General features: G+C 40.6%; 1 protein-coding gene across 5 annotated transcripts in view; it reads left to right on the forward strand.

Moving 5' to 3' along the window:
• Positions 1-24638, forward strand: part of UTRN (utrophin) — a 594587-nt gene that overhangs the window by 525125 nt on the left and 44824 nt on the right. For 4 of the 5 annotated variants that reach the window (XM_037894924.2, XM_043543078.1, XM_007056268.4 and 1 more), the window contains 3 exons: positions 14640-14776; positions 16975-17013; positions 17244-17309. In XM_037894924.2, the coding sequence (XP_037750852.1) occupies positions 14640-14776; positions 16975-17013; positions 17244-17309 (242 nt within the window). The remainder of the gene's footprint in view (positions 1-14639; positions 14777-16974; positions 17014-17243; positions 17310-24638) is intronic. The other variant, XM_037894925.2, reaches the window with a different exon arrangement.

Raw genomic sequence — 24638 nt, forward strand, 5'->3', positions numbered from 1 at the left:
CCTATAAGATTCATTTGCAAATTGAGAGGAACTGAAGGAAGTAATTGTTCCTCCTTTGGTGTGATATAACTTTTAACACAATAAAACATTTCATGAAACTGCAAGAGTCACATTTACCAAGATCTGGCCTGATACTTTTATTAAGTGCTGCTGTGTGTGCTACAGGTCCCCACTCTGTGCCCAGTTCTCGGAGGGCTTGAGTCTGTTACAACCCCTGCTAGAATGTGTTGGCTTATTATCTCAAGCTGTAGCATGCTTTTAGCTCTGGAACTTGGAAGTCCCCTGTTGTGTGCTCAGTATGTCAGCGAAGGTAACAGCCGTCACACCAGTTCTTAGATCAGTTGACATCAGCTCTACTTCTTGCTGGGCGTACTTATGCTTAATCATAAGTCTTGGCATAGTCAAGCTCATCCTAACATTGCATTGTTTTATTTGCAGTCACCCCATACTAGTAACAGGAGTCCAGATCTTCAAAGGTATTTTAGGCGCCTAACTTTAATTGAAATCAATGGTACTTAGCATGTTCGTGCCCTGGAGGATCTGATTTAAGATGCCTTCCTTTAGCCATCCATAATGTTAAGTCTTAGCAGTTGCAGGATTAATTTGCAAATACATAATGTAAGAAAAGTTCCTCCCTCTTCAACAGGGATTGCTAAAATTGGAACATTTTGGATATGCAATTTCTTCTCCTGAATTTCTAATTTTTGCTCTAAAAAACAATCTTGTTTTAAAGTCAGTGTTTGGTTACAGTCTCATTTTCTTGTATCGTATTTTCACATACCTCAGTTCTTGGTTTTCTCTGTACTGTGTTCCAGGTCTGACATAAGCCAACTTATGTCAAGTTTCCCTAGTTTCAAGGAAAGATTTTTTACCTTACACTGTAATGAGGACAAGGAGCTCTGCATTGCCTTCTCTTTTTCATCAAATGATAAGTGTCTGTGTGGAAGGGAGTAGTTAACATTGTACACTGTGACAGGGTCAGGCCAGATAGCTAAAGGAGAGTGATAGAAGGCAGATATATTAGCCCCAGGTTAAGTAGGTCCCTTTCCCCTGGGTAAGGTAACAGGGAAGGTTCCAGAACAATCAGGAACTTTCTGGAAACAATTAAGGCAGACAAGCTGATTAGAACACCAGCAGCCAATCAAAAAGCTGCTAGAATCAATTAAGATAGGCAGGCTAATCAGGGCACCTGGGTTTAAAAAGGAGCTCACTTCAGTTTGTGGTGGGCTTGTGAGGAGCTGGGAGCAAGAGGTGCAAGAAGCTGAGAGTGAGAAGGCGTACTACTGGAAGACTGAGAAGTACAAGCATTATCAGACATGAGGAGGAAGGTTCTGTGGTGAGGATAAAGAAGGTGTTAGGAGGAGGCCATGGGGAAGTAGCTCAGGGAGTTGTAGCTGTCACGCAACTGTTACAGGAGCTACTGTAGACAGCTGCAATCCAAACGGCCCTGGACTGGAACACGGACTAGAGGGCAGGCCCGGGTTCCCTCCATCCCCCCAACTCCCTACTTGATACTGGAGGAGTTGACCTGGACTGTGGGTTCCACCAGAGGGGAAGGTCTCTGGCCTGTTCCCCGATCCACTAAGTGGATCAGCAGAGACTGCGGGGATTGTTCTTTTTCCTTTTCCCCATGCTGGCCAGTGATGAGGCTAACTGAGTGAACGGCAGATTTGAGCCACGAAAGTGGCCAAACTGAGGGCTGCCGTGAACCTCTGAGGTGAGCAAATCCGCCAATAAGCACAGGACTCACCAAGGCAGAGGAGGAACTTTGTCACAACACGTTTATTGATATTGATTGTGTGGATGAAACAAGTCATCTTTTTCCATTTGATTTTTACTTTCGTACATTTTTCTTTTCTTTTGAAAAGCCATAGCCACTGCCAGGTTATTTTCCTCCTGAGAAGACTTAACCAGAAAGTCCTAACAACGTTAGAATATATTTGCCACACATGCATACAATTGTAGCTGTTTTCCAGGTCAGGTTCTCCAATTCCCCTTCTTCAGCTTATATCCATGGTAACCTTTGTATATGTTAATATTTGAAATATGTGGAAAATTGTAAGAACAAAACACATTGTTTGCCATAGCAGCTGAGACAACTGATCCATGTAATAAGATATCCTTTCCTGCTGTGCTAGTCAAATATATGTTGGGGAGGCAAGACAAAAAACACAGTGCACTTAGCTAGATATATGCAATACTCTAAATGCGGGCTGTGAAAAATTCCTTCCTGACATCTTCAAGTTTTAGCCTGAAGCAAGGAATTTGATATGTGACAGAGACAAATATTTGTGGTATTCACATTAGAAGTAATAGTCACCCTGTTTACACTGATGCCCCATGGTCCCAGTTGGGATCAAGATCATGTTGTGCTATTGCTATGCAAACATGTAGAAAGACAGTTTCCACTCCCATCCCAAAGAGCTTTCCGCCTAAAAAGCCCAAACATTAAAAATATATTAGGGAAAAGAGGTACAGCATATAAACAAGAGGTCAGGGTGCAAGTTGGCATGCAAATTCATCTGGTATAATTTTGGTGGGGATGATGGGGTGAAAACAGAGAATGAGGAAAAAGGAGGAGATGAGGTTGCTGGAGTAGGGAAGGTGAAGTGAGGAAAGAGAGATGGGAGAACGGAGAGGAGGAGGAAGTTGGACAGGCCCAGGAGGTGGGATGGACATGCAATTGTCATAGTCTCAAACTGTCCAAGCAGAGATACTACTCGGGTATTGTTGAGGCTAGATCTGGGGGGCTGGGGCCTTTCATAGGCCATGATGAAAGCTCCCCTACTAGTTCTAGCCATGTAGAAAGCTGGAGGCCTCTGGTGTACTGAAACCCGTCTGTTGGACCAGTTATTTCTAGGTAGCTCAGAAATAATTGATTTAAAAACGAAGTCAATGTTATTTTAAATGATTAGTTAACAACATTATTTCTGTTGATGCATTGCCTTGCAGCTAGCCCCCTCTGTATCTTGAACTCACTTAAATCAAGGTAATGTCAAAAAACTTTGAAAGAAAAAATAGATTTTTTTTTTTAAATCCTTTAAATGGAAATCTGTCAAAAAGCAATAGTATATAACATGGTTTGTGTTTGCCAATTTCTTCAGCATTGTAGACAATGACTTGTGTCTCACAATCCATGTAGGCTTCATTGTTATTCCAATATACATTTCTAGCACAGAAAAGTGTACATTTTACCTACAATAATGATAGTTGTCACTTTTTACCTACAATAATGATAGTTGTCATTATAGACCTGATCCAAAGTGACCACAGAAGCCAATGTAAGTCTTTCTTGGCCCCATATTGGCAAAGCACTGTATAAACATAGATGAATCAAATTTGAGCTAGTCACAAATGTCTCTTAATTTCTCAAAATTGTTAATGTATTAATTTCAACATTACAATAAATATTTTAGAAAAATATAAATGCCTCATAGATAAGTAAAACTGAAATCTGCAACTTGGGCTAAATATAGGAGGGGAAAACCTTTGAGTCGTGGTTAGATAAGTAACTCAGTGTGCGGGATTTGTTTCAGAAGCTGGTTTGGCCATAAATTTAAATAATCAGGATAATTTGGAAAGCAGCTTCAAGATTTTGTTTTTAAGTTGGCAGTGAAACCAGAGGGCAAGATTCTCAGTTGGTATAAATCAGCGTGGCTCCATTGAGTGTTAATTTGCATCAGCTAAGAATTTGGCCTGAAATCCAAAACAGTAATAATGCCTAGATTTACACTAGGCCTTTTCTATGTAAATATCCAGCACAAATGCTTGATCCCAATAACTACGTTAAACCTGTCCAGCCATTAAATTCCCTTATCTGGCAAAAATGTTTTTAACAAAGAGGGGCAGGGGAGGGAATCATAATTTTAATATAATAATTCATACATAGATAATTTTGCAGAGACAGGTAACCGTTTTCAAGGCCGTTCCCACAGTTCAGAACATAAACCCAATTCAGGAAAGCACTTAAATACATGCCTAAGGGTTTGTGGAGTTAGGGCCATCGACCCTTCTCAACAGTCATATGTGTTTTTACAGCTCTACAGAGGTTGCTTTTGCTTGTGTGTGTCTTTGTGTACCTTGGCTTTAAGAGGTAGGATATACTGTATTAAGTGTTAAGTATCCAAAAATAAATCTGTAAAGCTGTTGCTGCTTTAGAGTGAGCAACCATCATATTCATCTAGAATGCTCTCAAGCAGCTTTATCCGCTGTGCGGTATGATAAAGGTGCTACATAGTCTGTATATGAAACTGAACCACAGCAATGTTTGAAAAGTACTCCCCTTAGCAAGACAAAATGGCTGAGGTAATATCTTTTATTGGACCAACTTTTGGTGGTGAAACAGAAAAGATTTTGAGCTTATACAGAGCTCTTCTTCGGGTTTGGGAAATGTACTCAGTATCACAGCTAAATACAAGGTAGAACAGATTGTTTAGCATAAGTAGTTAACACAGATTTCAAGGGACCATTCAAGATGAAGTGATGCATTACACCTCTCTAGTCATAAGGGAAAAGGCTGGGGGCAGGGGAGGGGAGTTAAGTGGGTTCTAGATTGTTGTAATAAGCCATAAATCCAGTATGTCTATTCACTCCATGATTTTTAGTGTCTAGTAAAGTTATGATTTTAAGCTTCCAGGCTTGTCTTTTGAAGGTGTTATGCAGGTTTCCTTTGAGGATGAGTATTGAAAGATCAGAAATGGAGTGAACCCTTTGTGAAAAGTGTTCACCCACCCATGGTGTGGTGTTTTTGTCTTTTATCATTTTTCTGTGTGAGTTCATTTGAGAGCGTAATGATTGTCTTGTATTGTTGTTGTTGGGGGCATTTAGTGCATTGGATGAGGTACACCACAAGTTGGGATAGGCATGTATAGGACCCATGAACCTTGAAAGGTGTGCTGAACATTGTAGCTGTGAAGATATGTCTACAGGTTTTGCATCTGTTGTTCTGGCAGGGTCTGGTGCCACTTTGAATTGGTGGGTTCTGGTCTGAAGGGAGCTTCCTTCTGTATAGGTTCCAGTGTAGGGTGGTAAGTGACAACTAGGGATGTGTGGTCGGAGTGGTTTTTATTTCTGTATTGAAACAAGTTTTCTTGGGATACTTGGGTGGCCTGTTCCATGAGGCGATCTTCTACTTCGATGGCGTGTCCTTGTTTGATGAAGGCAGTTTTAAGTGTGTTATGGTGTGTATCCCGGAATTTCTCCATGGAGTATATTCTGTGGTACTCGAGTGACTGGCTGTAGATAACAGATTTCTTGGTGTGTTTCAAAAGATGAGCCTGGGAGCTTAAATTCATAACTTTGTTAGATATTAAAAATCACGGACTGAACAGAGAGACTGGATTTATAGCTTATTACAACCATCTGTAACCCACTTAACCCCCCCCCCCCGCCTTCTTTTCTTTTTTACCTTTTTCCTCCCTCACTCTATGACTGGAGAGGTGTTAATGGGCCTCTTCACCTTCCTTAGATATTTTTAAGGTCAGGCTTGACAAAGCCCTGGCTGGGATGATTTAGTTGGGGATTGGCCCTGCTTTGAACAGGGGGTTGGACTAGATGACCTCCTGAGGTCCCTTCCAACCCTGATATTCTATGATTGAATGGTCCCTTGAAATATGTGTTAACTCCTTATTCTATACAATCTGTTCCACCCTGTATTTAGCTGTGACACCCTGAGTACATTTCCCAGAACTAAAGAAGAACTCTGTGTAAGCTTGAAAGCTTGTCTCTCTCAGCAGCAAAAGCTGGTGCAATAAAATATATTATCTCACTCACTGTGTCTCTCTAAAGCAAGATGGACATTACTGTTGAGACAGATTAATGGATAATGCTTGGGGTTACTATTATTGAGATCCTTTTGTCCTTTCCTTCAGCTCATGGTACCTCCTGCCGTCCTGCTCCTGTTAGGGCACTACTAATTTCTTTACTCTTTCATTACTCTGCCTACAGTATATGATTTGCAACTTCTGTCATTGGTTTGCTTCTTCGTGGTAAACTGAGCTGTCAAAAGTGATGCAAGAAATAGGTAGGGTTGTCTCCTTTCTAGAGTTTCTTCTGGTAATGTTTCAAATCTGAAACGCAAATTTCTCTGAGGATTGCTCCTTTGTTGTTATAATTATTCTTGACATCTTACCTTGGAAGGAATCTGACCAATATTGTATTTCTCTGAAGAATTTCATAACATGATAGGCAAGATGTCAAAAATTATTAGTCCAACCAATGGTTTGACCTCAGGGGAAAAATATGCTTCAGACACAATAAAGCTTACTTGCAACTATTCCTCTTAAGAACCTTCCTCTAGGACAACACCCCAAAAATGTAATGGTTGCTGACATTTTGAGAAGGTGGTTACTTTCCTGAGCATTTAAACAGCATGTTTGAGTATTTTGTAAGCAACAAATTGGCACAGGGAAGCGCCACTTTATGATGCTTTCACTCCTTCAAGCTTATCACTTTGTTTTTATCAGAATTCCTTTGTTCTGTGAAGAAGAAGGAAAATAACAAGTGTGCAGAAAGAAGATGAATCTGGCTATTTCAAATGCAGAACATTATTTTCAGCTGTAGAGTTCAGAGATTAATCCATGCCCTTAGAAGACTGAACAGCTGATCAGAATAGTCTGAATCCAAACAGTTGTGTCAAAGTGAATATTGCTTCCTGTCTCTAGCGCTGCTTGTATAATAGTTGTTCTGACATTTGGCAGCCTAGTACCCATTTTCCCTCCAGTTTGCTAAATTCTAAAATCAGATGGTTACTCTTGAAATTGCAGAAAGATCAATTTCTCTGTGCTATATTTTTTTAAAAATATTATTTTTCCAAAGGTACAAGATGTAATGACATCTTGGGTTTGTACTCTTACTGTGAGACAGGCGAAGAATTCCTGTAGCTAAGAATTCCAAAATCATCACCTCCAGGAGAGGAATCTTCACAGTGCTTCTGTAGTGGCATGCAAACTCCACTTACTTGTTAGTTTCAGAGTAGCAGCCGTGTTAGTCTGTATTCGCAAAAAGAAAAGGAGTACTAGTGAGCATCCGATGAAGTGAGCTGTAGCTCGCGAAAGCTTATGCTCAAATAAATTGGTTAGTCTCTAAGGTGCCACTAGTACTCCTTTTCTTTTTACTTGTTAGTGATAGCCATACAATAAGGTCATTTGTGATGCACCTTTGAAAATGTCATTTATACTCTGCCTACTAACCCATCTTACTACTCACAAACAAAAAAAAATCACTTAATGTAAACATGTGCCTATGTGTTTTGCTGGATAGGGATGTATTTAAACAGATTCTTAAAGTTAAGCACATTCTTAAGTGCTTTTCAAAATCAGGGTCTTAATCTCCAACGTATTATGAATTTTCAGGGCAAGGAACTGATACATTTTGTACCATTTGGTTGGAGAGTTTCCCAGCATTCCAAAAGGTAGCTTATAGCCCTTTAAGATGCAGAGTTGTCTCACCTTAAAACTACCACACCCATGTATATGTAAAATCTATTTTAGATAAGTCTTCTAGTATTTATGAATTTTCTTCATACGGTACAGTTGGATTCATGATACAGAGTCATCCTGACTTTATAGGCAGAGGGATACAAAACTCACTAAAACATTTCTAAAACATTTTCTGTAGAATGTGTGGATAGTTGGAGAATAATTGATGGTGTGCTGGGTTGCAAAGGCTTTCCTGGCACTTCTTTAGGGTTGCCTGCATAATTCAATAATAGCTTCATCATTTGTGAGTAATAATAAGGCCATCCTCACAAATATAAAACTTTGTTTCATGTGCACATGCATTACAATACAATCTCCGATTACAATCTTTTACTCTGTACGATGCTTAGCACAGTCAGGTGTTCGGAGTACTACTTTAATGTAAATAACTTGTAGCTGAAAGCCTTTTGCTGTCACGTGGGTATAATTCATAAAGTTGTGCCTTTAAAAAAAAAAAAGAGGGGGGGGGCGAAAATGGCTTCAGAATTGGATGGTAACAGACCACAAATGCCAGTGATGATTGAACTTGGTGATGGTCTAAACAAAAAGAGCTTTCAATCGTACTTGTAGCTGTTTTCATCGCTTCAACGTTATAATCTTCAGAGTGATGTTTGGGGTTATTTTGTGTGTGCTGGTTGTGTTGTTGTGTGGGTAGTTGAGTGTGTTAGTGTGTGCTACCAGGAGGAGCTGTGTATGTTTAAGGTTGTTGTGTGTGCTTGTTGTATTGTTGTGCTGGGAGAGTTGTGTGAATTAGTGCAGGCGGTGAATGAGGTATGTACTATGGTGAGGGGCTGTTTGTTTTAGGGATTATTTGTATATTCCAAGGCCAGAAGGGACTGTTCTGATCGTCTAGTCTGATCTCCTGTATAGCACAGGCCCTAGAACTTCCCCAGAATAATTCCTAGATCAGATCTTTTAGAAGAACATTCAGTCTTGATTTTAAAATTGCCTGTAATGGAGAATCCACCATGACCCTTGGTAAATTCCTCCAATGGTTAATCACTCTCACCATTAAAAAATGTACGCCTTATTTCCAATCTGAACTTGTATAGCTTCATATTCCATATATTAGATCGTGTTATACCTTTCTCTGCTAGCCTGAAGAGCTCACTATCAAATATTTGTTCCCCATGTTGTTGTCATCACCCTTCGTAATCAAAGATGGCACACTGATAATGGTTTTACATTTTGTGAGTACAGTTGTGACTAAAAAGACCAATGCATGCGTGGCAGTCTTTTCCGCATGAAGTTCATAGATAGTTGGATGTCAAGGAAGGAATTATAAACTGTGACTGCTGAGGCCAGGTCAATACTTATCAGGGATCGATGCTACTACAAGTGATGCAGCGGGGATCAATGTAGTGGTCTAGTGAAGACCTGCTAAATCGACCGCAAAGTACTCTCCGGTCGACTCTGGTACTTCATCGGAATGAGAAAAGTAAGGTAAGTCGATGGGAGAGCGTCTCTCATCGACACAGCATGGTGTAGACACTGTGGTAAGTCGACCTACACTACGTCGACTCCAGCTACGTTATTCACATAGCTGGAGTAGTGTAATTTAGGTCAACTTTCCCCGGTACTGTAGACAAGGCCTCAGTCTGCTGCTGTTTACGATTCAGCCTCTCTCACGAGATCCATACAGTGGTTAATCTCAAACTGGGTAACCCTATCGTTGACTACTGCTCATCAACATGATCCGTCTGTCGCTGATGACTCACAGTTGTCAGTGTCAATGTTGCAGTGTTTCAAGTTATGCTTCAGTGTGTCCTTGAAGCATTTCTTCTGGCTGCCTCGTTTGTGGTTGCCCACTTTCAGTTCACCATACAGCAACTGCTTTGGCATTCTGATGTTGTCCATCCTCAACACACGACCAGCCCAGCATAACTGATGCAATAAGCATGGCTTCAGTTCCTGTGAAGTGACTGTGTTCCAGAATCTTATTGGTAACTTTATCCTTCCATTTGATGCAAAGTATGGCGCACACACTGCATATATGGAACTTATCTAGAAGCCTAATGCGATGCCTGAAATAGGGCTAGGTCTCACATGCATACAACAAGCATGACTACTTTATTAGTAGCTTGGTTTGAAGCTTACTACCATGTTGCTTCCAGACTCTGCCTAACAGTCTGCCAAATGATGAACTGACTTTGTTCATATGACTTCTCAGCTCGTTGTGTAGAGTAACATCATTCAGCAGTACACTATAAAAATTGTAACAGCATTCAGTTGTGTTGCTTATGGTGACTTTTGGTTCTTCTTCTAATGCTGGTCCCTAGATGTATTCCACACATGAGTATGCATGCATGCATGTCATGCGCCCAAGTACAGAAATTCTTCAAAGCAGTGTTCGTTAACCCGCACATGTGCAGTAGCTTCCCTCAGGCTCCCAACTAAGGGCATAAAGAGGCAATCTGGGTCAACACCTCTCCAGTTTCTTCTAGCTCCCACGTGGCCTAAATCATAACTTGTAAAATAAAATAGTTGTAAACAGTTTTAAATCTTAGCTTAATAGTTATCGTTAGTATGTATGTAGTAGGGCTCTCAAACAATAAAAAAAAATTAATCACGAGATTTAAAAAAATGATTAATCACAATTTTAATCACACTGTTCAAGAATAATAGAATACAATTTATTGTTCTGCATTTTCAAATATATTGCTTTCAGTGACAACACAATACAAAGTGTACAGTGCTCACTTTATATTATTTTTTATTACAAATATTTGCATTGTAAAACAGATGAGAGTATTTTTCATTTCACCTCTTACAAATACCATAGTGCAATCTCTTAATTGTGAAAGTGCAATTTACAAATGTAGAATTATTTATTTATTTTTACATAACTGCACTCAAAAACAAAACAGTGTAAAACTTTAGAGCCTACAAGTCCACACAGTCCTCCTTAGCTCATCGCTAAGACAAACAAGTTTTTCACATTTACAGGAGATAATGCTGCCTGCTTCTGATTTACGACATCACCTGAAAGTGTTCGCATGGCACTGTTGTATCTGGTGTTGCAAGGCATTTACGTGCCAGATATGTTAAACATTCGTATGACCCTTAATGTTTTGACCACCATTCCAGAGGACGCTTCCATGCTGATGATTGATAACGATCCAAAGCAGTGCAGACTGATGATGTTCATTTTCATCATCTGAGTCAGATGCCATCAGCAGAAGTTGATTTTCTTTTTGGTGTTTCAGGTGCTGTAGTTTCTACATTGGAGTGTTGTTCAGTAAGACTCCTGACAACGTTCCACACCTCGTCCCTCTCAGATTTTGAAAGGCACTTCAGATTCTTAAACCTTGGGTTGAGTGCTATGGCTATCTTTAGAAATCTCACATTGGTACCATCTTTGCATTTTGTCAGATCTGCAATGAAAGTGTTCTTAAAGCAAACATGTGCTGGATTGTTATCTGAGACTGCCACAATATGAAATGTGTGGCAGAATGCCGGTAAACCACTGAGCAGGAGACATACAATTCTCCCCTAAGGAGTTCAGTCACAAATTTAATTAATGCATTATTTTTTTAACGAGCGTCATCAGCATGGAAGCATGTCCTCTGTAATGGTGGCCGAAGCATGAAGAGGCATATGAATGTTTAGCATATCTAGTACATATGCTAAAGGGCTGTCAGGCGTCAAACCAGAATGCCCGGTCGAAAAGGGACTTGGGCAGCTCCAGTCATCACCGCTGACCAGGCTGTTAAAAGTCTGATTGGCTGCCCGCAGCATGGTTCCTGGGAAACTGCCAGCATTTCCCTCTGGCTCCTAGGTATAGGGGTGGCCAGGGGGGCTCTGCGAATTGCCCTTGCCTGGACCGCCGGCTCCGTAGTTCCGGAGGGAAATGTCGCCGCTTCCGGGAGCCACCTGGAGCCCGCACACCTCACCCTCTCCTATGCCCCATCCCTGAGCTCCATCCCACACTCAAACTCCCTCCCAGAGCCCCCTCCCACACCCTGAACTCTTCATCTCAAGCCCCATCCAAGAGCCTGCATCCCCAGTCAGAGCTCTCACTCCCTCTCACACCCCAACCCCCTGCCCCAGCCCAGTGAAAATAAGCGAGTGAGCGAGGATGGAGGAGAAGGAGGGAGTAGGAAGGGGCCAGGGATTCAGAAAAAGGGTGGGGCAGGGACATGGCCTCGGGGAAGGCACAAGGCGAGGGTGTTCAGTATTCTGCAGATAGAAAGTTGGCAACCCTAGAATACCGTGCAACACCAGCTACATGAACACCCATGACTAACACTTGACTTGTAATTACATGATGGTTTGTTTGTATGATTCTTCCAAGCTCTGACTTATACACATTTAACATAGATAAAATATTCCCGCATTATTAATATATCAGTGCTTAGTGTGTTCTATTTCTCGTTTCTTAACCAAATCGGTCCTTTTAAGCAGTTAGGTCAGGTTGTCATACCACATAAACTGTACCCCAGAGAAACATTTTGGCAGATTAAAAGGCATTTGTTTTTATAGTTCACAAGAATTAGAAGTTTAGTTTATTGGCCTTGTGGCAGAGTTCCATCTGTTCAGGTTATTTTGCATGAAAGTAGGCAACCCCATTGGGCTTCATGTTCATTTTTTGGATAATCTGAGAGTCTAATAAATGTTTTCTGGGACTGATCTTGTGAGGCTGTTCCCTGGGAGCCCACCGGGTTATATCTTCTGGAGCTTAAAGGACCCGTGAATTCCATTCTAGCTTTTCTACCTTGTTGCTCATTGTATTCTATGCTGCTCTTCAAATGCTGCTCAACCAGATTTAAGAAACTGTTTCCAACGGATAGTGGTCACATAAATTTAATCAATTTATTTGAGCATAAGCTTTCGTGAGTTACAGCTCATTTCATGGGAAGATGCATCCGATGAAGTGAGCTGTAGCTCACGAAAGCTTATGCTCAAATAAATTTGTTAGTCTCTAGGATGCCACAAGTACTCCTTTTCTTTTTGCAAATACAGACTAACACGGCTGCTACTCTGAAACCTGTCATAAATTTAATCATTTACTGTTACTGAAGGGAGTTCAGTTTGCATAAAAATATATAATGAAATACTCGGGTGTATCTACATTAAGCATTATCTACTTAAACATGTGGGATGAGAGCTACCTCTTTTCACAGTGAGAAATAAAAGGCAGGAAAGGCTTGACTTATTCAATCTGAGGTTGTTACAGTAGTTAATGGGGAAAAAATTTACAACTCTGAAAAATGTTAATAGCTCTGCTTTCACTGTGGATTTCCACCTAGCTTTAGCAGCACTTTGTTGATGAGCTGCTTCCAACATAGAATTTTCTGTAGTTCAGTGACACCATATCATATGCTGTTTCATGTAATTTTATAATTTGTAGTGAGGAGAAAACACCTAGAACCATCTGGAAAGAGTCCTTCTGTATGTAAACCAATGGATTCCATTGTGATCTTCAACGAATAGCTGCTTTTGGAAGGAAATAGTCTTTTTTTTGTTAGGTTGGTTTTGGTTTTTGGTACTGCAATTAGAAGCATGCTGAAGATGGTATAGCTAGAACAGATGGGAACAGTTCTATGCATTTTAAGTATAAGTTTAAAAAAAATTACAACTCCCTTCCTGAGGTTTTTTAGGTCACTTTCATGTAAGACCCATCGACAAATTTTATACTCTTTCTGATGTTTCTTTAGCAGAAGTTACTGAACTCTAAGATGAGAGAGATGTTGCTATCACCATTCAAATTAAAATCGATATAGATAATGTTAAAAGCAGTCATTCCAAACAGATGAAAAATGAATGTGTGCCAGTTTGAAAAGGACAGCATCAACAGGGAAAAATGAAAAGCTTCTGAGAGTATTGATGGCTATAATCTTGTATGTTTAGGCTCTTGGGGTCTGGTGAATAGGATACTAGACTGGAAGTAATGAGACACCAGGGTTATATTCCAAGTTCAGACCTATTGTGTGACCTTGGGCAGATCACTTCACCGTTCTCTTTTTCCTCTCCATCCTTCCTTTGCCTGTTTTTCTATTTTGGTTATGTCTACACTGCAATAACACAGCTGTGGCTGTCCCATGTCCGCTGACTTGGGCTTGTGAAGCTTCTGTAAATTGCATAAAGTTGCAGTGTAGATTTCTGGGCTCGGGCTGGGCCCTGGGACCCTCCCACCTCATGAGGTCTCAGAGTTTGGGCTCCATCCAGCCTGAGCTTCAGCATCTACACTGCAGTTTTTTAGCCCCTCAGCCCAAGCTCTGTTAGCCTGAGTCAGCTGATTTCGGCCAGCTGCAGCTATTATACTGCAGTATGGACATACACTTAGAATGTAAGCTCTTCAGGTTAGGGACTGCCTCTTACTAGGTCTTTATACAGCCTTCTACAATGGAACCTTAGTTTTAGTTTGGGCCTCTAGGATCTACTGTTATACAAATAAGGAGAAGTAGAATTAGTTCTGGTAACTTGACTAGGAAGCATCCAAGGAAAACTCAGGTGTTGCAGGCAGGGGAGTTCTTATGATTGAGCAGATAATACCTATTTTTTTAAAGGCAGTATTAAATCAGTGACCCAGCATGGAGTCTGAGTGGGCAATCTACTGCTTGTGATACTCTCTTCAGTTCAATCAGACAATGGAGAGGTCATTCAATACTCTGTGGCACTTTTGGAAAAGTAGAATGCGTTAGCATATACTTTATCAACAGGGTCACGTAAGAGACTTTCTTACCCTACCAGTACTCAGACATGTAAATGGGGAGAGGGGTTAGAGAAGCCAGTGCTATAGAATACATCATCATAACTGCTTTATATAGTTAAAAGAACACAATACTTTTTTGTGAGTAGAATTGACTGTAATTGTAATTGTTTCTAAACAAAATAGCTTGTTACTTTTTATCATTTTAATTATAATTTGATGCTTTTTTAGGCTTGTAACTTCTAGTTTTTATTATCCATCATTTCATAAAATATAAAGAAACCTTGTGTATTCATTGTTAACATGTTTAAGCGCTGTGGGTTTTCAAGCCAGCATAACAAATCTTGGCGATGCATTTTTCCACTATTGCTAATGTAAATTTCAGGCCATTCATAGAGTATAAAATCACCAGCTTTTAGAAGTTCCCCCATATGTCCTCTTCCAGCGTTCTTTAATATATCACCCAGTGCCAATTAGAAATGTTTAATTTTATTTCTCTACTGTTCTAGACCACATCTGGAGAAGATGTACGCGACTTCACTAAGGTGCTGAAGAACAAGTTCCGGTCAAAGAAGTATTTTGCTAAGCACCCACGACTTGGCTACCTTCCTGTGCAAACAGTTCTCGAAGGCGATAACTTGGAGGCGTAAGTTTGAATGAAGCATGATCTCTGCCATGTGGTTCACAAGCCTCTTCCCCCCCCTTAAAAAAACCATCAAAAACAAAATTAATGTGAAGCAATAGTACCAGAACCTCAGTGAGGGAATATTTTTTGTGAACCCTTTTTTGTTTTATTTTAATTTCTTTGCTTATTTTCTATAAATAATTTTATACTTTGGTTGTATAAATATGTTGCCATAAAGTCATGGAATTCAGAAAAAAGTGATGTTGGAATTCTTTGGTTTTTTTTGGTAAACTTTTCTCATGGAGAACAGTTTATTTTTATTTATTTATTTATTTATTACTACTTGTCAGGAGAGGCCACTTTTAGTAGAACAAAAATTAAGGTGCATTGAAGAGACAATGAGAGTAGTTCCATTAATTGACTTTCCTTTATTTCCTGGAATTTCAAGTGCTATAAACACAATACTTGTCTTAAAGTGAATGAAACCATTCTAAAACATATATGCATGGTTTCAGAGTGGTAGCCGTGTTAGTCTGTATGAACAAAAAAAAATGAGGAGTACTTGTGGCACCTTAAGAGACTAACAAATTTATTTGGTCAAAGCATTCGTGGGCTAAAACCCACTTCATCGGATGCATGCAGTGGAAAATACAGTAGGAAGATATATATACACAGAGAACATGAAAAAATGGGTGTTGCCATACCAACTGCAACGAGACTAATCAATTAAGGTGGGCTATTATCAGCAGGAGGGAAAAAAAAACTTTTGTAGTGATAATCAGGATGGCCCATTTCAAACAGTTGACAAGAAGGTGGTGAGTAACAGAAGGGGAAAAATTAGCATGGGGAAATAGTTTTTACTTTGTGTAATGACCCGTCCACTCCCAGTCTTTATTCAAGCCTAATTTAATGATGTCCAGTTTACAAATTAATTCCAATTCTGCAGTTTCTCGTTGGAGTCTGGTTTTGAAATTTTTTTGTTGGAGAATTGCAACTTTTAGTCTGAAATTGAGTGACCAGGGAGGTTGAAGTGTTCTCCTACTGGTTTTTGAATGTCATAATTCTGGATGTCTGATTTGTGTCCATTTATTCTTTTGCATAGAGATTGTCCGGTTTGGCCAGTGTACATTGTACATTCAAAAACCAGTCGGAGAACACTTCAACCTCCCTGGCACAATTGGTTAGGAGTGGCTAAGGATTAGAATAGTAGGGATATTTCAACAGGTCGGGATAAAGGTGTATTGTCAAGCTATGAGGTAAGCATACATATAGTCTCTCTGCAAAGGGTGGCTGTAGCCTATGTTATCAGTAAAAGTGGCAAAGAGTCCTGTGGCACCTTATAGACTAACAGACGTATTGGAGCATAAGCTTTTGAGGGTGAATACCCACTTCGACGGATGTTATCAGTGCTTCCCTTCCATAAGCAATAAAACTTAGACTAGACTGTTCTCAGTGAAAGCTGATGACAGAGCAAGGAGTAATGGTCTCAAGTTGCAGTGGGGGAGGTTTACGTTGGATATTAGGAAAAACTTTTTCACTGGAGGGTGGTGAAGCACTGGAATGCGTTACCTAGGGAGGTGGTGGAATCTCCTTCCTTAGATATTTTTCAGGTCAGGCTTGACAAAGCCCTGTCTGGGATGATTTAGTTGGGGATTGGTCCTGCTTTGAGCAGGGGGTTGGACTAGATGACCTCCTGAGGTCCCTTCCAACCCTGATATTCTATGATTCTATGAAAACAGCCATAAGTATTTTCTCTTTAAGAAAAACCTCTCCCTTATAGGATATTTGTTTGTTATTTGCTATGTAATAGAAAAATATTGTAGTAATAACCTTGATTTTAGCCTTTTAATTTTTCTACAAATAAGTTGTTATAAGTTCAGTTTCACAGGTAACTTTAAAGAAAAGTCCCAGCAATTAAATGTAAGAAATTCCAAATTTAAACAAGTTAGGCATAGTTTTAGATTATTAATTCAATGTGTAGTGGTGATGATGTATTTTTTAAAACTCCCTTTTTTTAAAAAATGCTTCAGTTACTGTCCTATCTTCCACATGGCAGTCTCTGTTGCTACTGCTTTTCTGCGTCATAGATGTTGCTAATGTAAATCATCTGGGCGGGCTGATTGGTAGATAGTTTGTGCTTTTACACCTGATTCTTGCTTAATTGCAGTAAAGTTTTTGTTCTGTCGTTTCCTTCTCTTTTTTTTCTTTCTTCTTTGCAGTCCTATCACACTCATCAGTATGTGGCCAGAGCAATATGAGTGAGTATGCACAACTCTTGTATTAGAAAGCTGAATATGCTGATTGTTTTCTTAATGTTCACTAATTGCTTACCTATTTGTATGACCTGTTATACACACCTGGCCAAAAGCCCACATAACAGCCTATTTTTTGACAATTTCATCAGTCTTAAATTTTTTTAAACCCTTGTCTCTGTAATTAGATTACATTAGATACTATTAACATTTTTGTGCTTATTTTCTTTTAATAGTCCCTCCCAGTCTCCACAGCTATTTCATGATGACACACACTCCAGGATAGAACAGTATGCCACCAGGTAAGAAACATACAGACTTCTTATTTTAATTGCACCTCTGCATTTTGGGATTGATTCCTGCAGGGTGAAATGTATGTTATGTTGAAGGGACAGTATTTATTAAAAAGGCATGACTAAGTCTCATGACTTTTTAATACCCAGAGGAAAGTTAAATCTTTCCACCCCAAGAGTTGGGGAGTTATCCTAACTAAAATTTAATGATATTGAATGAAATACATACATCAAAATTGTTGTTGATCAGTATAGAATAGATAGTGTTGCAGCATTACTGTGGGATGTTTCTGCAAATGTTAGTTTTTTTCCATTCTGACCTTCTAATATGTCTAGTCTTCATAAATAAAGACCCAGCATGGAAAGGTACATAATTGAAAATATCAATTTAACCACTGAACTTCAGCGGAGGGTAAAATAAGTAAGGAATAAACTGCCATTTAATTTGATTCTGAAACAAACTGAGGAAGTATTGCATTTACTTGCATCCATTTTTAGAGGGGGGTAGAATAGTATATTTGATTGTAGAATAGTCTCCCAAGCAACATGGTGGAAGCTCTGTGATTTGAGTCATAACAGTAAAAAAGTAGATGGGACAAAACTCTTGACAGTTCCTCAGGAAACAATCTTGTATCATGTGGGAAGAAGGACTAGGGACTGGATAGGTGTTTTTCATCTCTGGGGTCTTGAGATTCTAAGAGATTTCTGCATCGTACATACTAACTGTTTTGGGAAAGAGTTGCTGACCTAATATAACATTTTCTTATTTAGTGACTATAGAATATATTCTTTTCTGAAAGAAAGTTTTCATTGAATAAGTCATAATTCTTGGAGCATAAATGATTTTCTGCAAAGTAACCTCAGAGCCATTTTGTAAACCTCCCCTCCTTTCACTTGAGGCTACAGCTGTATTTGTAAATGTGTATTTGCAGCTCCAATTGTAAATAGTGAATTTCCGTTCTACATCAGAAGAACAAATTGTTACAAATAGACTGTCAGAGGATCTCAACCTTTTTCTTTCAGCGGTCCTCCCCCTCCCCCCCCCCGCCAACATTCTATTAAAAACTACACGACTCACCTGTGCCACAATAACTGTTTTTTTGCATATAAAAGCCAGGACTGGCATTAGGGTAGCAAGCAGGACAGTTGCCTGGGGCCCCATGGCACAGGGGCTCCCACAAAGCTCCCACAAAGCTCAGGGTTCGGCTTCAGCCCTGGGTGGTGGGGGTCCGGGCTTCAGATTCATATAGTGGGGCTTCAGCTTTCTGCCTGGGGCCCCAGCGAGTCTAACACTGGCCCTACTTGGTGGACACCCTGAAACCTGCTTGTGGCCCCTAGTGGGCCCTGGACCCCTAGTTAAGAACCTCTGGACTATGTGACAGATTCTCTAGGGCCATATTCGGAGCCAGTACCCCAGTGTGTTTTGCTAGGGCAGAGTTGCTATGCTGCCAAGATCTGCTGAGTGCTGCAGTGACTGTATGGGCATTTCACCTCTTTGCGCCCAGGAGAGTGGGAAGTTCAGCACTGTTCAACCCTAGAGGTATGTGCGTACAATTCATCTTCAGACAACAAAGAAGCTGATTTGTATCTAGAACAGGAGCTTACCAGTTTTGCTTTATGCACTGCAACAAAAATATCTAGTCTCCTCACATTTCATTTCTTTTGTTTTTAAAGGCAATGCAGAGCTTATATCTGCTAGTCAAAATCAAATAATTTGGTATAACTTGCCATTGAATTTATCTAAACGCACCACAAAGAAACAGCTTCAAAACCATCTTAAAAAACATTGTAGCTGTAAAGGAAAATGCAATCAGAAAAGGATCAATTATACATACAAGGGGGAAAAGTAACACTTAAGTGCTACCTATTACCAGCCACAACTTCCTCATTTTGATTTGACAATTAATGTTTTTGTCCTTCTCCTCTTGCCATTAATAAATATAAGTGGATGCATAACTGGTTGAAAGCCTATACTCAAAAGTAGTTGTCAATGGACCACTTTCAAAATGGGATGACTTATCTGGTGGGGTGCCATAGGGGTCTGTCCTGGCTCCAGTACTTTTCAACATTTTCATTATTGACTTCCATAATGGAGTGAAGAGTAGCTTATACAATTTATGGGTGACACCAAGCTGGGAGGGGTTGCGAACACTTTCAAGGAATGGATTAGAATTCAAAATGACCTTAATAAGTTGATCTGAAATGAACAATAAAGATATGTGCCACATGTTACACTTAGGAAAGAAAAATCAAATGCACAAATACTAAATGGGGAATAACAGACTAGAAAATAAGTACTGTTGACAAGGATTTGGCAGTCATAGTGGATCACAAATTACATATGAGCCAACAGTGTGATGCAGTTGCAAAAAAGGCTAATATCATTTTGGCGTGTATTTCCAGGAGACATGGGGGGTAATTGTCTTGCTATGCTCAGCACTGGGGAGACATCAGCTGGAATACTATATACAGTTTTGGAGAGAGTGTAGAGGAGAGCTACAAAAATGATAAAAAGTTTAGAAGACCTGACCTAGGAGGAAAAGTTTAAAAAAAAAACTGGGCATGGTTAGTGTTGAAAAAAGAAGACTGAGTGAGAACCTGATAAGTCTTCAAATATATTAACGGCAGTTACAAACAGACTGTGATCAATTGTTCTCCATGTCCATTGAAGGTAGGACAAGAAGTAATGGGCTTAAGGTTAGATATTAGGAAAAACTTTCTAACTCTAAGTATATAGTTAAATTCTGGAATAGGATTGCAAGGGAGATTGTGGAATCCCCATCACTTGAGGTTTAAAAAAACAGGTCAGACAAACATGCAACAGGTTTGATCTTGATATGCTTAGTCTTGCCTCAGCACAGGGAGCTGGACTAGATGACCACTTGAGATCCCTTCCAGTCTTACATTTCTATGATTATTAACGGCTAAAATCATAAGCACTTTAGTTGCTCAGATATGTGCCATTCATGTGGGAAAATGTAGCACCAATATCCATGTGACAATAAAAAATAGGTCAGTGATATAATTACACACAAAAACATGCACAACTCCACTGAGCCCAGCTTGAAACCAGACAAAAGCAAAGAAACTTGGATTTAAGAAATAAGTTGGCCTCCATCGGAGTGATGTCAGTATTTTTAGTCTGTCTGTCCTTTATTCATCCTGTTGTACTTAGATTTTATGATTCATAGAGCCCAGGTGAAAACCACACTTCAAGATTACTGTAGAGCAGTAAGTGGTCCAATAATAGATAATTCTATTAGTCCCATTTGTGATGACTCCATGCTGTCCTGACCAATCCTGATTGTGGTCATACTGCTATAGAAAGGGGAGTTGGAAGTGTTCTGAACCACATGTTACTGATGGATGGGTCCTTGAGGATTACAGAATTATAACTGTACCTACCATGTTCAGAAGCTAAAAGAAAATGCTAATTACTTGTATAACTTGACCTTCTTAAATTAATGGAACTGTTTTTCTTCTATTAATATATGCTTAAGAGAAGTGAAATTATTTTAGTGACACCTTATATTCTGCATGCCAGTTTTATATGCCTGCATATTAAAACTGGGTTGTTTTTGTTATTGGTCCAACTGGTATTTCTCTTTCAAAATGCAGAACATTTATGATTGACCTGAGCTCTTGTGCTGAATTCCCCCTTTCAGTTACTTAGGGAAGGAGTCGAGTGTTTTAAAATATTATCCAACAAATATTGTTCATACTAAAAATAGTAACATAATTTGTTTGAGTAGCTGGCAGTGACTATTCTGTGTAGGTTGTCTAATCTTCCATTTTAGGAGATTGCCAGAAAGATACCTCACAAGAAAAGGCACAATGACTATAGCTTTATTAAATCAATAAAAATGTAAACAAATGAAGGTGGTCTTTGCAGCAAAGCTGCAAAAGCAAAATTGATTGAAGCTGTCAATCTCGAGCCTTTTATTCTGATTGGCAGGCCCCAAAATCAAAATGGCTACTTAGATATATTGTCTGGCCCAGCCAGGCCTGTACCACAAGCCATGCTCCATTCCTGTAGCCCAACGGTTAGAGCTGTCTCTGAGGCAGACTTCAGGTGACCTCTGCTGGTTGGTCTCTCTGGCCCAGCTACATATTGAGTGTCTCAGTTCTGGGGGATATACATCCCTCCTTGCCTACTGTCCCAGCCCAAGCAGCTGAATCAATTTAACCCCTAAGAAAGACTACCCCCACCTCAAAGATACAATATAAATGAGAAATGGGGCAACCTGAGCATGATTCTGGTTTCAGAATAGAAAAGAGTTAATAAACAAACATACATTCAGCAATTAAGGACCAACACAATATCCCAAGGATAAGGGCTCAGAATTTCTGGAGCAGAGAAGCATACAAATAATAAATAGCAACCAGGAGAGCATAATTCTAGACTCTCTTCTTCTGCTGACTGGCATCAATAATTCTGTACATGTCACAACCCTAAAAATATCGGCGCCAAGATGTTATAAAAGGAGATATTTGTCTTCTTTATATCTTCTAGTGTCTCCTGCATTACACCAAATTAATTGTTAGAATTTTAATGATCTTAAACAAAAGTCTGGGTATTATCTTGCCCTTTAATACTCAACATATATCAATGGTGGCTGTGTATCAGAACTGGGGTATAATCTAAAGCAGTAAAAGGTCTGTTCCAAAGCCCGTTGACATCAATTAATTTCAATGGTCTTTCGATCAGAGCTCACATTTTCAGAGCTGCTCAAGTTTTAGTCATTTGTTGACCATTGACCTTTACATAAAAGCAAGATTTGTAAAATTTTTGGTGAGGATCAAGGGGTGAATCTTCCAGCAGTGATGTAGGGGATGGAGCACTCTATACTTGAGTGTCTGGGGGGTGGTGATCCCCCAGGTAAGAGAAAAAAATTAAAATAATCTCTGGACCTAACTCCCCACTCCGGATGGAAAGATGGCAGCTCAATAAATGGGGTGAGCCCAGGAGGGCCCCCACTCCAGAAGAAGAAATGATGGTTCAGTAACTTGGGCAGTCTGGTTACCAGGCCGTCATCACTCATTCTGGAGCAGGCCCAGAAGCAGAAGATGTAGAGGAGGCAGCATGAGGAGGTGGCACCCTTGCTGCCTCCACCTCTTCTTCTAGGCCTGCTCCAGGAGGAGAGAGGGTACCCTGGGTTCCCTGTGGGTCTTCCCAGGTTACCAAGCCATCATCACTCATTCTGGAAGGGGGAGCTGGATCAGAAGTTCTGGAATGCTTTTCTGGCTCCAAAAGGAAGTTCCAGAACTCCATTCTGGCACAGCTTGAATGCTGGTATGGGGGCTCTCTCTTCTGCGGGGGTGCCAGCTCCAATGCAGCCCCAGAATATGGGTGGGGCATGGGACCCATGGGCCCATATAATCAGACAGTATAGATATTTATGGGAGTTGCATTGAATTAAAATGCCCATCCCTACATTTTGAAAACTTAGGGATACTTTCTTAAAATCATGTAGACATTTGTTTTACCAAGGATGTTTTAGTAAGTACCAATGTCCTCCCTGTCTCTCCAGTCCAGAACCTGGGAGACTCTTCAGCTGTTCCCTGTCCCTTCTCCCAAACATGGAGGCCATATGTGAACCTCTATAAGAATAATTTCTTACAGTCTACAAAGCTAAAACTCTTGTCCCCATCATTTCCCAATATCCTCCTTCAACACACAGCCGCAAATATAATCTCCCCTGCCTATCACTCTGTCCCCTCCCTCTTGCTTTTGAATCCCTCCTCCGACTCCCCCCTCCGACTCCCCCATTTTTCCATCACATCATGTTCAAATGTCTTGTCCTCACTTTCAAGGCTCTTTGCAACGCTGCCCTTATTTATCTAGCTGCTTTTCTCTCTCATTATATCACCCCCTCTGCCATGTCACCAATGCTTACCTCATTAGTCCACTTTTTCCACAGCCATCCTCATTTTCCACCATTATGTCTATTTGAGGAGTTTTGTAAACTGTAATGATAGGCTCTGTGTGCTGTTGAGAACTGTTCCTCCCCTGTTATTTTAGTCCTGTGAAGACATGTTTGGAAGTATGATGTAGTGGCTAGAGCAGGGGTGGGCAAACTACAGCCCGCAGGCCGAATCTGGCCCATGAGCCGTTTTAAGCTGGCCCACGAACTCCAGCCGGGGCACCGGGTCAGGGGCCACACCACATGGCTCAGCCATGCTCCAGCTGGGATGCTGGGTCGGGGGCCGCACCACGTAGCTCCTGGAAGGCCCCTCTCTGTGGGTCAGGGGCTGCTTCACACATAGGAGCCATAGGGATGTGCTGCTGCTTCCAGGAGCTGCTTGAGGTAAGTGCCGCTCAGAGCCTTCTCCCCACGACCTAACCCTCTGCCCCACCCCTAGTCGCCCTCCCGCTCTCCAAACCCCTCGATCCCAGCATGGAGCACCCTCTTGCAACCCCAAACCTCTCATCCCCAGCTCCACCGCAGCCCTGATCTCCCTCCTGCCCTTCAAACCTCTCGGTCCCAGCTCAGAGCATCATCCAACACCCCAAACTCCTCATTCCCAGCCCCACCCCAGAGTCCACAGCCCCAACCAGAGCCCTCACGCCTCCCGCACCCCAACTTTGTGAGAATTCATGGTCCACCATACAATTTCTATTCCCCGATGTAGCCCTCAGGCCAAAAGTTATCCCACCCCTGGGCTAGAGCACAGGCCTGGGAGTCAGAGGAACTGGGTCTATTCCTAGTTTTGCTACTGAGTTGCTGAGACACCTTGGGCAAGTCACTAAAGCACTCTGTGCCTCAGCTTGCCCGTCTGTGAAATAGTGATAGTTATGCCACTTTTCTATTTTACAGGGGTGCCTTGAAGTTAAATTTAGAATTTTTTTTCAAGGCCATAGAGATGCTTACGTGGGCAACATTACAGACGGAGACTAGGATTGTTATTACTGCAGGCTTATTCAGTGTTAGCTAATGCTGAAGATCTACAGGAGATCAACTTCTAGAAATAGAGGATTATCTGAGTGCCATCTTATGAGTTAAAAACGTGACTTCCAAATACACAATCCAGTCTAGATAGTGCTATTCCCTCACATGCTATACCATGCCTCCACTTCAGTGGAATAAGGTGACCAAGAATATCAAGAGTCCTTTATCTTATAATAGGTTTTCCTTCATTGCCTCTAATCTTTACAAAGAAGGCTAATTCATTTACAGATTAAATAACTTGCTCTTAGACAAAAAAGAAAACTAACAAAAATGAGCCCATGGGGTGGTGCACACTATATTTTTCTTCAGCTCAAATATGTCTATATAGTGTAAGTGGTAATTCTTCTTTATAGTGAATGCCATAGTAGCTTCCCTAAGATCCTAGAAA

Source organism: Chelonia mydas, chromosome 3 (assembly GCF_015237465.2).
Source record: "Chelonia mydas isolate rCheMyd1 chromosome 3, rCheMyd1.pri.v2, whole genome shotgun sequence".
In the NCBI taxonomy this organism is placed as follows: Eukaryota; Metazoa; Chordata; order Testudines; family Cheloniidae; genus Chelonia; species Chelonia mydas.